Here is a 16,275-nt window from a genome sequence, read left to right on the forward strand (position 1 = left end):
CCGCTTCACTCCAATTTCATTTTTCATCAGTACTCCATGGAAAGTATACTCCGTAGTAATGTCCTGAGCACACACATAGTACATTTGCCAGAGGACATTAAAGAATGAGTTCTGTATCCTGACTGTGAAAAACCTTTTCTAGGAATGCAAATTTTACTCTCAACACTTACACAATGGACTACAGTGTCACAAGCACTGTTCATATTCTATTAGTCATTCTGCAGAACATTTTATTTAAAAAATAATAAAAGGCCTTTAGTGTGTATAAAGAATTTGGGACACAAAAGACTCATTGTCAGACTATTTGCAGTCCCCAAAATAGAAAAATAACCCCCCAAAACAAAATTATTTGCAGCTCATAATTATTTTTAAAATGCTACCCCAGAACCCTGCACTTTTTAATTTAACCAATCTATAGTATAAAAGAGATGGCATAAATGATCTTATCATAATGGCATCTGATTGACAAAGATCAGAGACTACACTTTGTATTCTTCAGAGAAACAAAGGGGATTTGAGCTCTGGGACAGCTGGTGCCTGTTGGCATTTAGTTTAGAAAACCCCAAGGTTCTAAGGTACATGTGACCTTGGATACAGTTTAATTTGTATTATTTTATTTTAAGGTCTATCAACTTTACTTCCTGAACTAAAAGTCAGGGTGTGTATTACTTGGTAATCCAACAGCAAGTCTGAAAAACCAGGTTGTATAAAAAATGGTGTACATATATCTTTTTTCCTGCAGAGTATTGCTTCTCCAAAGATCGTATCTGGAAATACAAATAAATAAAACAGGCAAAAGCCAAGTATGCTAGCCAAAATTTATGTGTCCATAGGGGATCCAGTAAGAACTGGAGAGAAGGAGGGACCTTGGGTTCCAGCACCAATCAATCTCAACACCCTCAGCACTCTCTTAAAAGAGCTTCTCAGAACTTCTTCAAAAATCTCTGACAAACTAGAGCAAAAATGAAAACTCATTTGGATTCATAAGTAGCCTAGAGGAGAAAGTTACTTACATACCAGTTTAACTGAGAAAATGTCATACTAAACTGAAGACCAGTCAGATCATTAGAGCTCCAAGCACACTATGTTAGCACAGGTAACAGGTATTTTATTTTGTTTGCAGAAACTAAATTAAGAAATTCAGTAGGAAAAGAAGAGTATTTAATGTCTCTTTCTCTTTCAAGTCTGGAAAGGTTAAGTTAAAATGCAAAGTATTGGCATCATTCAGTGATTTATCCCTCCATAATTTTGAGTACTGTTCCCTATTTACCAGATTAGTTAGTACAAATCATAAGAAAGATACTATCTTCTCGCTTATTTTTGTCTTTTCTCGCTATCTGTATAAAGATGAATAAAATACCTTTTTAAATATCATTTTAAAGTATTAATACTTAATATTAGCATGGCTTTTTAAAACAGCAAAAATGCTCTCATACACATTATCTTCCATACATATTACCAATTCTGGGGTTAGACTGCCTGGTACTAAATTCTAGTTCAATCACCTGTGTGACCTTGAGGAAGTTACTTAACCTCTCTGTGCCTGAGTTCCTCATCTATAAAGTGGGATACCAATAATCCTTATACCTCACAGGATTGTTATAACAATTAATATATGTAAAATACTTAAACCAGTGCCAACTACATGGTACACACTACATAGCTGTTAACTTTTTAAATTATTATAAGCAATCATTATGTTTGGATCTAATAATCCTATATAATAAAAGCCTAATATGTAAATTGTCCCCTTGACTGGGAGTTCCACCAAGGGGCAGGGCCATCCAGCGAACCTTGGGAAGGGAGGCCCCGGCTGGCAGCCGACAGCCACTAGGGACCCTACCCATGCACGAATTTCATGCACTGGGCCTCTAGTAATTCTATAAAGATAAGACAATCATTTTAGAACCCCTTTTCCAGATAAGGGAATCAGGATCAGCGAAATCAAGTGACTAATCCAGAGTCAGAGTTAAGAAGTAAAACCAGAACTAAAAACCCAAGACTAAGAAATAACCAAGACTTTTCACTACACTGTGCTATATCATATCACACAGTACATTTTCTGAGTTAATATAGTTCAGTATACTTCTAAAGACCTGCTCTGTTAAACATTTAAACACTCAAATAATTTTAGGCAGCATTCAATGGTAGCCACACTAAGAATGAGTCTGTTATCCAAAAGATACCTGCATCTCTTTTAAGTATTTTTTGAGTAGCAAAATGAGTCAGACTTCTCAAGAGAAGTACACACCAAATAATTAGGCTGGCTGGACAAGATGAACCTGTCATAAGTTTTCCAATATCTAGAGTTTCATTTAAATAGCAAAACGTATATCCCAAGACACTTCTATGTTATGATTTATGCTGCACAGTGGAAACAAGATGGCATTTAAGAGTCAAAATTTCGGTTCCATCTTTTCAAGCAGGGGACACTGGACAATCGTGTCACTCCCCTGAGCTTCATTTACCCATGTGACAAATGAAGTCCTACCTCACAAGACTGTTATAGAAATAAATGAGGTGATATAGGTTAAACAGCTTTGTAACTATAAAAATCAAACCAAAATGTGTTAACATTACTATTAGCTACTCTGATTACACTGATAATACTTAACATTCAGTTATTCATTCATTAATCACTTTTTTCTTAGAAAATTGCTGACAAAACTCTTCTAAAAATAGAAGTATCATCCTGGGCATCTACACTAATAAAAGAGAACCATGCAAACTGGTGTCACTCCACTATGCCCACCAGCCAATCAAAGCGACTATGCAAATTAACCCAACAAAGATAGCAGTTAATTTGCATAAGCAGGCGCTGAGTGAAGACTGAAGACTCCAGCAGGCACTGAGTGAAGACTGAAGAGGCTTGGTTTGCAGCGGAGAAGCCAAGCCTCGCTGCGGCCGGAGGGGAAAAGCCTAGCCTCGAGGCTTGGCTTCTCTGCTGCGCCGAACCAAAGGCCTGGGTCCCCGGTGCCGGAGGAAACCCGTGCCGGCAGCCAGGGGAAGGAAGGCCTATTGCGCGAATCTTCGTGCAACGGGCTTCTAGTTTTGCATAATAACAGTATATTAAGTGACAATCTGGATTAGATTAGCACAGTGAAAGAACTTCAGGTGATCTATGAAGTATCTACCATGTGCTTAAAGGAAACTCAGTAAAATCTGATAAAAGAACAAGCCGGCCAAAACCGGTTTGGCTCAGTGGATAGAGCGTTGGCCTGCGGACTGAAGGGTCCCGGGTTCGATTCCGGTCGAGGGAATGTACCTGGGTTGCAGGCATATCCCCAGTGGGGGATGTGCAGGAGGCAGCTGATCGATGTTTCTCTCTCATCGATGTTTCTGACTATCTCTCTCCCTTCCTCTCTGTAAAAAATCAATATATTAAAAAAAAAAAAAAAGGAACAAGCCAAATAACAAGCATATGTATTTTTTTTCTTATTTTACATTAAACAATAGTAAACATTTTCAATTAAATCACAAGGAAACTCAGTGGACATATTATCATCATAGCAGAAATCATAATACATTATATTTGTGTGACACTACAGTTTTCAAAGCATTTCACACGTCATCATAGAAATACAATGTTATTCTGCTTTTTCTCAAGTGTATTTTAAAAATTCATAAAACTTCCATGCTTAGGCAAGTCTCTATTAATATACTATGCAAAATAAAATACAAAATACACACTCCCAAATTTATTCACACTTATAGTTCAGAAAATACTTTAGAATATTTCAGTCCCTCAGATACTGTGAATATCAACCACAACAATGTAGTAATAAAAATATAAAATAACTTCAATCATTTAAGGTCTCTGGCTCGGTATATAAAGCATCAGATTCTGTACCAAGCAAATAAAACTACTCCTAATAGTATTTCATAGAATCCAAAGGAAAAAAAACAAAGTTTTTTCATACTACCTATGTTCAAACTACATACTATTCATACTACAATTTACCAAGCACCTATTTGCAAAGCACTATGCTAGTTACTACCATCATTCTAAAATGAATTCAGACCCCTCTTCTTCAGAAGCATAAAATATAAAGGTCAAAAGTAGAGACAGAGTCCAGCCAGCGTGGCTCAGTGGCTGAGCATCGATCTATCAACCAAAAGTCCCAGTTCAATTCCTGGTCAGGGCACATGCCCAGGTTGCAGGCTTGATCCCCTGTGTGGGGTGTGCAGGAGGCAACCGATCAATGATTCTCATCATTGATGTTTCTATCTCTCCCTCTCCCTTCCTGTCTGAACTTAATAAAAATATATTTTAAAAAAAAAGTAGGGATAGTGCAATGGGGAATAAAAGAACAAGTATTTTTCCTCTACCTAGACTACCACAATTTTTCCACCCAATGATTTCAAAATCAAAATCAGTAGCGTAACTGACTAAAGATGAAGAAAGAGTCCATGTATCTCATGTACATAATCAATATGTGCGTTTAGTTATCTTTTTAGGAACAATGGCAGATGTTATGATTTCATATTCACAGTGAAGCTGTCAGACCCAACAAAAACCACTAAGTGGCAGTGACGTCTAGAACGGGAAGTCAGGAGATCACTAAATAGCACGAAGTAGCCCTGTGACTTTGGAGGAAACAATACCAATATTTCCTGGCCTTCTAACACTTATTGTGCCGTAGGGTAGGTTATTAGATTTCTCTAGATCTGTTCCCTCATCAACAAACTTACAGAGTTGGACTAGAATACACTTACTAAAACCTTTAAGTGAAAATTTGGGGGCCCACTCCCAGTGATTCACAATGTCTGGGCTGGAATCTAGGAAGCTCAATGCTCACCAAGCACCACAGGTGATTGAAATAAGCAGGAGAGCCTCAGCCACACTAAGGACATTACAAGTCCTAGACACAGTAAAGAATCTCCTATGCCCCTAACTGTATAAAAAGATGACATCATTTGTTTCAGTGCCAAGGTCTTAGGAATTCTGGATCTAGCATACTGTGCAGAACACAGTAGATGCTAAACAAATATTTATAAAGAGGAAGAAGGGAGGGAGGGAGGAAGGGAGGGGATAGAGAAAGAAGGGAAGGAAGGGAGGAGGCAGCTAACTAACTGGTCATATTTTTGGCTAAGAAACATAAAAAACTGTAGTAAAATTAAAATTGGGTAAAACATACATCAGCAGCTAGAAGGCAAAGATTTCAGTCTCTATACACAATTTTGGTTTTTTTGCACACAATTTTAAATATAGCATGAGCCCTTGTCAAACTGCAAAGTACTAAGGAGGAAAAGGAAAAAAAAACACTACATGGAAGCCAAAGAATTCTAATGAAAAATTACCAATGACTAAAACTTAGTCATAGTTTTCACCAGGTAGAATACAGAATTTTAAGAACTGGAACTTGTAACTGGAACTACAGTTTGTAGTTACTGTTTATTTGTATGCATAAATTTCATGTAGGATAATATATGGATTCTAGAAATACTGTTGGCAATATTAATTTTGTCCATTTTTTATTTTCATTTTCTGATTCACTTACATTATAATTTTTGAGATGTTTTATCTTCACTTCTGATGATCTTCAAATTCAAATGTCAATGGCTCTTAACACATTAACTGTAAACAAACACAAAGGAACTTAGGGGAATTCAGATATTTAAGGAACCCTACAATAAAATATTCTAAATTACTCTGTAAATCCTGTGGGGGAGGGAGAAGTGGAGGTGGGAGGAAACTTGAGCACCTTGTTTATTTCTTGCTTCACAATTTATCTGATGGTGCATGTAAAACTCTTCTTTTAAATGGCAATGAGACTATCCTCTTAATCATCAAGCGAAGGAAACAAAATCAACCTATTTTCTGTAGGAAGAATAAAACATTCCAAGTTAGAGAAAATTCTCTCCAAATATGGACACTCTGAACTCACTAACGTACTGTGTGCGTTATCCTTCTCCTGTCAGCAGTGGTCAAGGAAATTCCCTTTCTTGTCACTACCACCCATCAACCTGCCCTGGGGTAGCCCTCTTACCGCCCAGTATTAGCCCAGACCTGGGCACCAGATCTCCAGGTTCTCTACAGCACATAGAGCCTGGAGTTAAACAGATTTGGGGTCAAACATCAAATTCTTCACCCTAATTTTCAGTTTTCTGATCTGTAAAATGGAAACAATAATACTGTTTATTTTATATAATTATAAGGATTATGAGAAAATACGTATTAAGGGATTTAGAAGCACGCCCATTATATAGCAAGCACTCAGTAAATGTTAAGTGCTGTCATTTTTATTATTATTGATTAATAATATGAATATTAATTTATTACTACAACTATCTACTCCTTGAAAAGCAAAGCTTATCTCAGGTGTTTTTATTTTTAGGTACTGCCTTTGGTTATAATTGAAGACTGTTATCCTATACCAGTAACAGAGGACATCTATCTGATATAAAATCTTATTTTTGAACTGTGCTGAGCATCTTGGTTCAGCTCAAGAAAATTAAGGCTTATAATCACTAGTCTATCATCAGTCAAAGTTGTTATCTTTTTTTTGCTAACATACAACCATCTAACAAAGTCCTACTTGAACAATTGCTCACTTGCAGTTATCAGTAACAGCAACTCTTGTTAACAAAGGAGATGGATATACTTGTAGACCCTCTGAGCCGATGAATAATAATGGTGTATCAATTCAAAGGAGATTTCTCTATCCTCTTCTACTCACTCTCAAATGTTAAAGTCTTCATGTATGACATTACATGCTTAAAATATTAATATTTATGTTAGGTGACACGAAAATGCATGAAACACTGATTTCTCTAAATTTTTCAATCAAATTCTTAGGTCAAAGATATAAAAACAAGTACAAAAGCATTCACAAAGTAACATGGTCCAAGCCCTGGCCAGGTGACTCAGTTGATTAGAGCGTTATCCCAATGTGCAAAGGTGGAGAGTTCCATTTCCAGGCAGGGTACATCTAGGAGGCAACCAATGAATGCATAAATAAGTGGAACAACAAATTTAAGGCTGTCTCTTTCCCCCCCACCCCCACCCCCCTCTCAAAAAAAAAATCAATTAAAAATACACAAACAGCCTTGACTGGTTTGGCTCAGTGGATAGAGCATCACCCTGCGGACTCAAGGGTCCCAGGTTCGATTCCGGTCAAGGGCATGTACCTTGGTTAGGGTACATCCCCAGTAGGAGGTGTGCAGGAGGCAGCTGATCGATGTTTCTCTCTCATCGATGTTTCTAACTCTCTATCTCTCCCCCTTCCTCTCTGTAAAAAATCAGTAAAATATATTTAAAAACAAACAAACAAGCACGGTCCAAAATGACCAGCTTCATTTCCCTTATGGCGACTAAACCTTCTGAAATGAGAGAAGATATCTAAGTAGAACTTGAGGCGTATTCTGGGAGAAATAAAACAAATGGATACATGGCTTGGAAATGAACATCAAACTACCCAGGAATAAGGAGTGTAAGCCATCATCCTCACCACCACCACCACTTTACCATGCAATGCCTTGAGCTCTACAAATGAAATAAATGAACAGCACAGTTGCTCATTCTTCATTTGCTTTCTACTTGCCTTTCACCTAATGATCTAGCAATGATTAAGTGTCTTCCTTTTATTTTATGGTCCTAGATTAGGATCATAAAAATCTGGCCCAAGATAATACATACAAAAAGGTAGAAAGTTAAAAATGCTCCAAGTTTAGAGTGTTCCAAAAGACAGTTCTCCTTTTCTGTCCGCTACAATATAGACTAGAAAGAAGATGCAGTGGTTAGAATTCCAACAGCAATTTTGGTTCATGAAATAACACTGGAATGTAAAATCTTACCTAATAATAGACAAACATGTAAATTGACTGTACCTTCGCTACACTAACCAGCCAATCAGGAGTATGCAAATTAACCCAACAAAGATGGCGGTTAATTTGCATACGTAGGCTCCAAGCGGCAGAGTGGAGCAGTGAAGCCTGACGGCCCCAGGGCCGGCGGAGCAAAGCCTGACAACTCCAGGGCCGGCTCCGGCCGGAGCCCCGCCAGAGCGAAGGCCTGGGTCCCAGGTGCCAGAGGCAAACCAGTGCCAGCAGCCAAGGGACGGGAAGGCCTATTGCACGAATCTCTTCGTGCAACAGGCCTCTAGTAAGATATATTAAGTAAGAAAGAATCTGTGTCCTTGATACTTCAGATCTATATCAGACCTATACTGACTATATCTTTGGGCTTTTATGTGCTAAAAAAAAATGATCTCTATTTTAAGCTACAGTTAGTTTGGATTTTCTGTTATACATTGCTAAACCTAAACCTTAACTTAAAATAAAATGAAAACAAAAAAAAGTTTTCCAAGTATCAATAATTAGGTTTCTTTGAAATCTACAGATTAAAACATATTTTAAGTTAACTTTTATTATACTAAAAATGCATTGCCCTTATTTAATCTAAACTAAAAGTATTTAATGAACCTACAAGTTAATCACATCCAGTAAGAATCTTTGAAAGAATGAAAATTTATCAGCAATTACTGCCATGGGTACTATGTACTTGAGCAGGGGAAGAATTACAAAGCTTGCTCATTAATGGTCTACAGTGATGACAATGTTGATGCATATACAGAAACACATTAAGAGAGAGAAACACAATTAGTTCTGTGTAATAAAGTTACAGGGAAGGGAATTGAGGTTATTTTCATTACGAGGGCATCTTCTCTAATCACTTTAATTTTAATAACCTTGTACCAATCTTTTCTTTTTTTAATAGTTCCATTTTTAACCTGACTTCCTGTGGACAGCAGCTTATAAAATCACTCCCAACCCTGACTATAGCCTCTCAATAGCTTTTAATCCAGCGGTTCTCAACCTGTGGGTCGCGACGCCTTTGGGGGTTGAACGACCCTTTCACAGGGGTCACCTAAATACATCCTGCATATCAGATATTTACATTACGATTCATAACAGTAGCAAAATTACAGTTATGAAGTAGCAACTAAAATAATTTTATGGTTGGGGGTCACCACAACATGAGGAACTGTATTAAAGGGTCGCGGCATTAGGAAGGTTGAGAACCACTGTAACTGATTTAACTAAATCATACAGTAGGCACAAAGTGCTTTACCTAATCAAAACTAATTTCCTTAAAAGGGGAAAATATTCTATTCTAAAATCTAGAGAATTTCCACTGGTCAACGCCTGAATCCCATGCCACCTTTGGCCCTGGAGATTCTGAATACAATAGCATTAACCTGGCAGCTTCCCAAAACAAACGTAGTGCTTTCTGGACATCTGTATCTGGGCTATTTCCTTCCCTTGGGCATAATCCAAGCTTTACTAGTTCAGGTGATGTCCTGAATTACCTCTTCATAACACTTTTTTCAAATGCATGTTACCACTAATGTATGTCACCAACGATCTATTTTTAAGAAAAAGCCCAATACATGTATTCTTGCTTTGTGTTATCTGTGGCTGAGAAAGAAAAGAGCTAGGGAAATTCCCTAACAATCAGATATAATTAATCTACAAGAGATGACTTTTACTTTCTACTACTTCAGTCAATATTTTACAACAATACTCTCACGTAATAGGCTTATAGTAGTTAGTTCTAACATAGATCTTAGTCCATTTCCACTAATATTGATGGAGTTACTAGGCAACAATTAGTAACAGATTGAAGGCAGTGGTTCTCAAAATTGCCATGCATCAGTATCACCTGGAGGGCTTGCTAAAACAAACTGTGGGCTCCAGAGTTTTTGATTCAGTTAGATCTGAGGTGGGAACAGGGAATTTATATTATTAACAAATTTCCAAGAAATGCTGACACTACTGGTCAAGGGACTATGGATCTACATTAATAGAAAACTACTGATGATAGCAGAGGAGGAAAAAAAATGTATATGGGCCCCAATCTCAGCTTTAGTATTAATTTATATACTTTTGATTAGCAATTAATCTCTTTAAATGTGCTTTCAAGAAATCTACACAATACTGATTAGCTCATAGTAATACTGGACTTTGAAGTTCTGTTAGAGTCCTGGAATAATGAAATACAAAATAAATAATTTTTAGGCTACCAGTATGTTCAATGTCTGGCTCAAGGTGCTAATAATAAGAGCAAGATTGGAGGGTCAACCTGTTAGCTTCACTTCATTCTGTAGCTATAGATAGTTTCTACCACTAATCCTAGCCAGCTGCCTCAGAAGACACACCAACGGTCAGTCACAAGGGAAATGTAAGAATGTTTGATTGGACACAAATCCATCACCACCACTGGAAAACAACCCAAAAAAGCACATTTCCTACTGATGACATATCTCTAAGTGACCTTGAAGATAAAACTAGAGATGAGACCTTACAACAAAATGTGTTTTAGAAATCTTAAAACCTCTTCTACCTCTTTAAGACTATAGGTACAATCAAAATTCATGCAAACAAATTCAGGATTTGCCGTTTTCAAATGATGATAATTTTAAGGAAGATGTGCCACTTAAAAATATAAACAGCTGGAGGCTACTATTTTTGGTATAGCTACGTCTCCTTTGATCCTTTTAATCTAAGTTAAATGTAAATAGGGGTGCTCATAAATGCTAATGAATTTATAAACTAAAAATCAGCTGATAAACTGAAACAAACCAGTGGCGCCGAGAATAGCTGCATGAGGATATATAAAGGATGAAAGAAATACACATTAAATAAAATGACTGACGACGTAAGTTAGAAAGAAAAAGAACAAAGTAGTCAAGAGTAGCAAATGGAAAAACAAGTAGGCTAAGAGAAGGTAATATCATGAAGATACGTAGGACTAGACACCGAAAACACAATGCAGCAAATAAAATCAGCTCAGGAAGTCGAGAGGCTTCATGGGAGAATAATTCAGCTTGCACCTGACGATGTGACTTTATAGGTCAAACACAACAGAGAAAAAAGGAAAAAAAAATTCAACCGAGAGAAACCCCTTTTGTCTTAATATATTTTTATTGATTTCAGAGAGGAAGGGGGGGGGGGGGAGAGAAACATTAATGGTGACAGAGAACCATTGATCGGCCGCCTCCTGCACGGCCCCTGCACGGGGATGGAGCCCGCAACCCGGGCATGTGCCCTTGACCGGAATCCAACCTGAGACCCTTCAGTCCGCAGGCCAATGCACTATCCCCTGAGCCAAACCAGCTAAGGCTAGAGAAACCCATTTTAATCCTTTGAATGGAAACAACAAATAAGAAAAGTGATGAACGCTGAGTCAACATTTCTTTATTCAAATGTTCCCTGGATACGTATCTGGCACTAGATATAATACAGTTGACCCTTGAACAATGCAGGGGATTGGGATGCCGACCATCAAGCAGTTGAAAATTCAAGCATAACTTTTGACTTCCCAAAAACTTAGCTGTTCCTCAGTATTTGTGGGGGACTGATTCCAAGAACCCCCGCAAATACCAAAATCTAGGAATACGTAAGTCCCCTATATAGAGCATTGTAGATAAATACATACAGTGGCCCTCTACATCTGAAACAGCACAGGCATTTATGGAAAAAACCCACATAAAAGTGTTCCAGTGCACTTCAAACTGTTATGTTCAAGGGTCAGCTGTATTAGCATTTGATTATGCATGGTAAAAGTAAAGAACACACTCAAGCAGTAAATTTTATAACAGTGTACAAACTGAAAAATAGAAAACCAGACGAAGGCAGAAGAGTACCAATACAGTGTTCAATTTAATTTTCGTACAATTCTGAGGCGCTCATAGACAGCTATCATCTCTAGCCTACATTATTGTTTTATCTTCAGCCTGTGTAAGTCACACTTATATCAAGAATCAGAGCAAGACCAACAAGAATAGAATTATGGAATACAGCCAGATTATCACTGTGCTGAAGTGAATATTTTCACAACTCTCTGTGGGGCTTCATATGTTGGAGAATGGATAATAAGTAGCAGGATATACAAGAGCTGCTGAACAGCTCACTGAAGCAGAGCAAATACCAAGCAGGACTCACAAAAGAAAACTGATTTTTTTAAGGATACTAACTACGAAACTGCTATCTGGATATCATATAAAGAATGAAATGCATGAGGATGTAAAGTACAGCGTAAGGAATGTAGTCAATAATATTGTAATAACCACGTATGGAACAGGTGGGTCCTAGACCTATCAGAGATTAGTTCGTAAGTTATGTAAATATCTAACCATTATGTTGTATGCCTGAAACATTGTATGTCAACTGTAATTGACTTTTTTTTAATCAAAGGAAAAAATGAAATTGCTCTTTTGTGACCAAAGGCATCAGGCCTGTGACAACTTGGAAGGCAATAACAAGTCGAGATAGAGATAGAGACAGAGAGATGAGAGAGATAGAGAGATGAGAGATGAGAGATGAGAGAGAGAGAGAGAGAGAGAGAGAGAGAGAGAGAGAGACAGAGTCTACATATGTTTACTGTGAACTACAGATTCCACAAGTCAGTCATCCAACTTCAATGGAGGGTGTCATTAAAAAAAAAAAAAAGGCAAACAGATGAGTTTGTGTATTATTTTTCAGATTTATATACTTCCCAAAACACCTTACAAACGAGCATATTTAAACATAACATAGTATTTAAACTTAATCCATCTAATATAAGTATTTGAAGAAATCAGAGATAAGTATATTAACAACTTCACTGACAAATCTGACTTAAGTCTTTTTGCTAAACTGAAGAGGACAATGCAGTTACATAGTTTCCATTTTCAAACAAACAGAAAGCACACTTAATTTTTTGCACAATTTTCCTTGGAACTAAACTGAGCAGAAATTTATGTCAACCTGGTGTGTAAGAGTCAATCTGTAACACATGGAACAGTATTATTAACTATATTTTCCAGGAGATATCAAGACAAATTCATAAGGCAATTTCCTAACTGAAAATTTGAAATTAAAAATTTCCTAATTATATAAAACAGAAGGTATAAAAATAAGCTACAATTTAAGTGCAACATTTCTGCAAAAGGCCAAGATAACATAATTCAAACATGGGTATTTTGGTTAACCATAGGCTAACAAAAGTAAAAACTTAGTCTGGATAGCTACTTAACATAGGTATAACCATGGTTGTCCACTGCCTTTGTATTAGAATCACCTGTGACTGTTAGCTTAGATTAAAAGCCTTCCAACAAGTGTCTGAAATGCAGCTGTTCTATATTGCTGATTAAAGAGTGCCACCAATAGGTGTGATTCATGAACTAAAAGATATAATTTAGTAAGGGTGAATTCTATACAGTAGATTCAGTAAATGTTATCTTTCTACCTTCCAGAGGAGAGAAATGAAAGCTGGCATTATCATGTGGAAAGTAGAGCGTCATACTTATCTTTTTGTCCAGAGAGGATGAGGCTAACATGACAGTCAAAATTCTTTCAAGCAGTTCTTAATTTTTTGAAATTATTCAGTCAGTAACATCATTTTTTATTAAGTTAAAATAGATATATAAAGTCTAATGACAGTAGCTAGGCGGTCTCTTTAGGAAATAAATGTGCTTCAAAGTGGCACAATTAGGTGCATTAATTTATAATAACCAACAGCATTTATTTAGTATAATTTCAGAAACCCATAACAAAGGCTATTTGTAAAGGGAGTATTTGATAAGAATGCCCTCATCTTAATAACTGAGAAGAATGTGTTCATAATTGACAAGAATGATAATAATTGATAAGAATGCATTTCTCTTGTATTACCAAAATAGTGACAGAATTTTAAGTTCCAAAAGAACCTACAGATTTGCTAGATCAACCCCCTTATTTTAAAAGATGAGAAAACTGCACACCTGCGAAGTTACATGATACAGCCCAAATCATGGCCTGAGACAAGACCTTGAGAGCCTGGGCCTCCAGACTTGAGTACTTTTCCTTTTTCTAACGGACTATGCTGCCTCCGGTGGTTCTAAAAAATCCTCTGGCTTGGATGACACTACGGGTCTCCTCACTGGTTTTACCTTCTATGCTGAACCACAGTTGTCATTTGTGACTTTCGCATGAAATGAATTTCCAATCTGTTCTCTTAATGGTTTTATACTGAGCATGTCAATCCTCAGCTTTCTAAATGCCAGACTAATAAACACAAAATGCTTGAAACAAATGCAGAATATACATAATCACACCAAAGAAAAATTCTCTCCTGGATAATTTGATCTCCAAATTAAAAACAAAGAAATATTTAATGAGCAACTCTGCTATGCAAGGTCTCTGTTAATTGCAGGGACCTGAAGCTGAGTAAGCTATGGTCCTGGTGCCTAGTGGAGTATAGCCTAGTGAAGACAATTAAACCAACCATTATAGGCGCTTGTTAAGGACTCCAAACAAGGGATGGGCAGGTGCCTGGAGGAGGGAATCTAATTTAGAACGGTGGGATCAGCGAATAATTTCCCAAAGAGGCCCTGAACAGCAACAGGAAAATGCCAGCATCACCCATATTTATCCGAGTCCAACATGAATTTAAAAAGACACAGCAACTTCGATTTATAAGGAGACGGGAGGGGAGGGAAGAGGGAAGGGGGGAGGGGAGAGGGGGGAGGGAGGGAGAAGAAAGAAAGAAAAAAGAAAAGAAAAGAAAAGAAAAGAAAAGAAAAGAAAAGAAAAGAAAAGAAAAGAAAAGAAAAGAAAAACTGTGTGTGCACTATTTTCCAACGGAAAAGAACCAGCGTTCACCCTGGCCAGGCGGCTCAGTGGGTTGGAGCATCATAACGTTGCTGGCTCAATCGGGCCGGTTGGGGAGGTAACAGACCCAGGTGGAAGTTTCTCTCTCACATGCATGTTATTCTCACATCGATGTCTCCCCCCCCCCCCTCTCTAAAAATCAATAAATATATATCCTTGGGTGAAGATTTAAAAAAAAAGAACCTGATTTCATTGTGGCTACATAACAAGTACAGATCTCCAATTACTTAATGAAATGTTAAATCACTATTTTAAAACCAAAGGGGGAAAAAAACCGCACCTAAAACCCGTCTAGTGAACACTCCTTCGCAAGCGCTCTCTCCAAAGCTGCCCCCTAAATTCTCAAGGTGACGGGAGGGGAAGCCCCATGGGGAGAAGGGAAAGAACCGGGGGGACCGAGCGCGACCGAGGAGGAAACTCCCCCCTTCCCTCCGGGGCGAGGAGGCTCAGAGTCCCCGACGGCGCCTTTCGGCGGGAAGACCGGCCAGACGAGCACTGCGGGCTTTTGTATTTACATCTTTAAGCAAAAAATAAAAAATAAAAAAACGGGGGGGGGGGGTCCCGAGAGCAGGGAAAATCGTGGGAAAGATAAGGAAGTGAAGGGACGGAAAAGAGAGGAAAGGGGTGGACCAGAACCCAGAGACCAAAGGCAAACGGGCGGATGGAAGAGAGACCAGAGGGGAGTTGGGGCAAGAGAAGCGGAGACAGGGAGGCAGGAGGGAGGGATGGAAAGGGGGAGGGGGGAGGGGATGGAAAGGGGGAGGGGGGAGGGGATGGAAAGGGGGAGGGGGGAGGGGATGAAGCGGGGAGGGGAGGGGAGGGCTGTCTAAGAAAATGATGAGAGAGGAAATGCGGGAGCGGAGCGAGCAGGGGCTGGGGAGGGGACACCGGGGCGGCGGGGTGCCCCCTCTTTACCAGCCTCCGAGCCCCAGAGAGGGAGGACGTGGCTCCGAGTCCGGGGGACGTCAGTCGCGCCGCCGGGGGAACCGAGCCCGCGAGCGGACACGGTGCAGCGGCCGGGCCTCGCCTCCCCCGGGCGCTGGGCGGGGCGGGCGGCGGCCGGTTACCTGGACAGGGAGCCCGCGCTGGGCGGCCGCGCCGCCGCGGGCGGGGAGTCCAGGCTCTCGCAGCTCGAGCTCCTCTCCATGGCGCGGCGGGCGGCGGGCGGAGCGGCGGCCGGGCGGAGGGCGGGGGGCGGAGTGCCCGCGGGACCCGCGGTCAGGCCGGCGCCGGCCCGGGAGGGAGACCGGAAGCGGCCATGTTCCCCCAGAGTGCACCGCGCGGGCTGCCGGGCGGAGGACCCCGCGCGCCCCCCGGGCGGGGAGGGGCGGCTCCCGGGCGGGGGCCTGTGGACGGAGGGCTCCTGTTAGGAGCACAGAGGACGGAGGGAACTCTAGGGGCGAGGGTCTCAAGAAAAGCCAGTCGTGGACCCGAGGGAGGAGGAGAGCAGGGGGAGGGGAGGGGAGGGGGGGGGGGACAGGTTAAGGGAGGGACCGGCGAACGGTAGGACGTTGGGGGGGGGAACAGGATGGGATCCGAGAAGTTAAATGGCCAGATGTTCGCCAGAGGCGGGCCTGAGAAGAACGCTTACAGCAGCGGTTCTCAACCTGTGGGTCGCGACCCCTTTGCAGGTCGAATGAC

The 16,275-nt window shown here is 39.9% G+C and overlaps 1 protein-coding gene across 3 annotated transcripts in view; it reads right to left on the minus strand.

Moving 5' to 3' along the window:
• The window catches only part of MTMR2 (myotubularin related protein 2), a 93,436-nt gene extending 77,487 nt beyond the window's left edge, over window positions 1-15,949 (minus strand). For 2 of the 3 annotated variants that reach the window (XM_081100152.1, XM_081100151.1), the window contains exon 1: window positions 15,702-15,901. In XM_081100152.1, coding sequence (XP_080956278.1) covers window positions 15,702-15,781 — 80 coding nt within the window. In that variant the 5' untranslated portion in view covers window positions 15,782-15,901. Of the gene's footprint in view, window positions 1-5,501; window positions 5,579-5,705; window positions 5,822-15,701 lie in introns of all 3 variants that reach the window. The other variant, XM_081100153.1, reaches the window with a different exon arrangement.
• Between the last annotated feature and the right edge of the window lie 326 nt (window positions 15,950-16,275).

Source organism: Myotis nattereri (genome assembly GCF_964212035.1).
Source record: "Myotis nattereri genome assembly, chromosome: 9".
In the NCBI taxonomy this organism is placed as follows: Eukaryota; Metazoa; Chordata; class Mammalia; order Chiroptera; family Vespertilionidae; genus Myotis; species Myotis nattereri.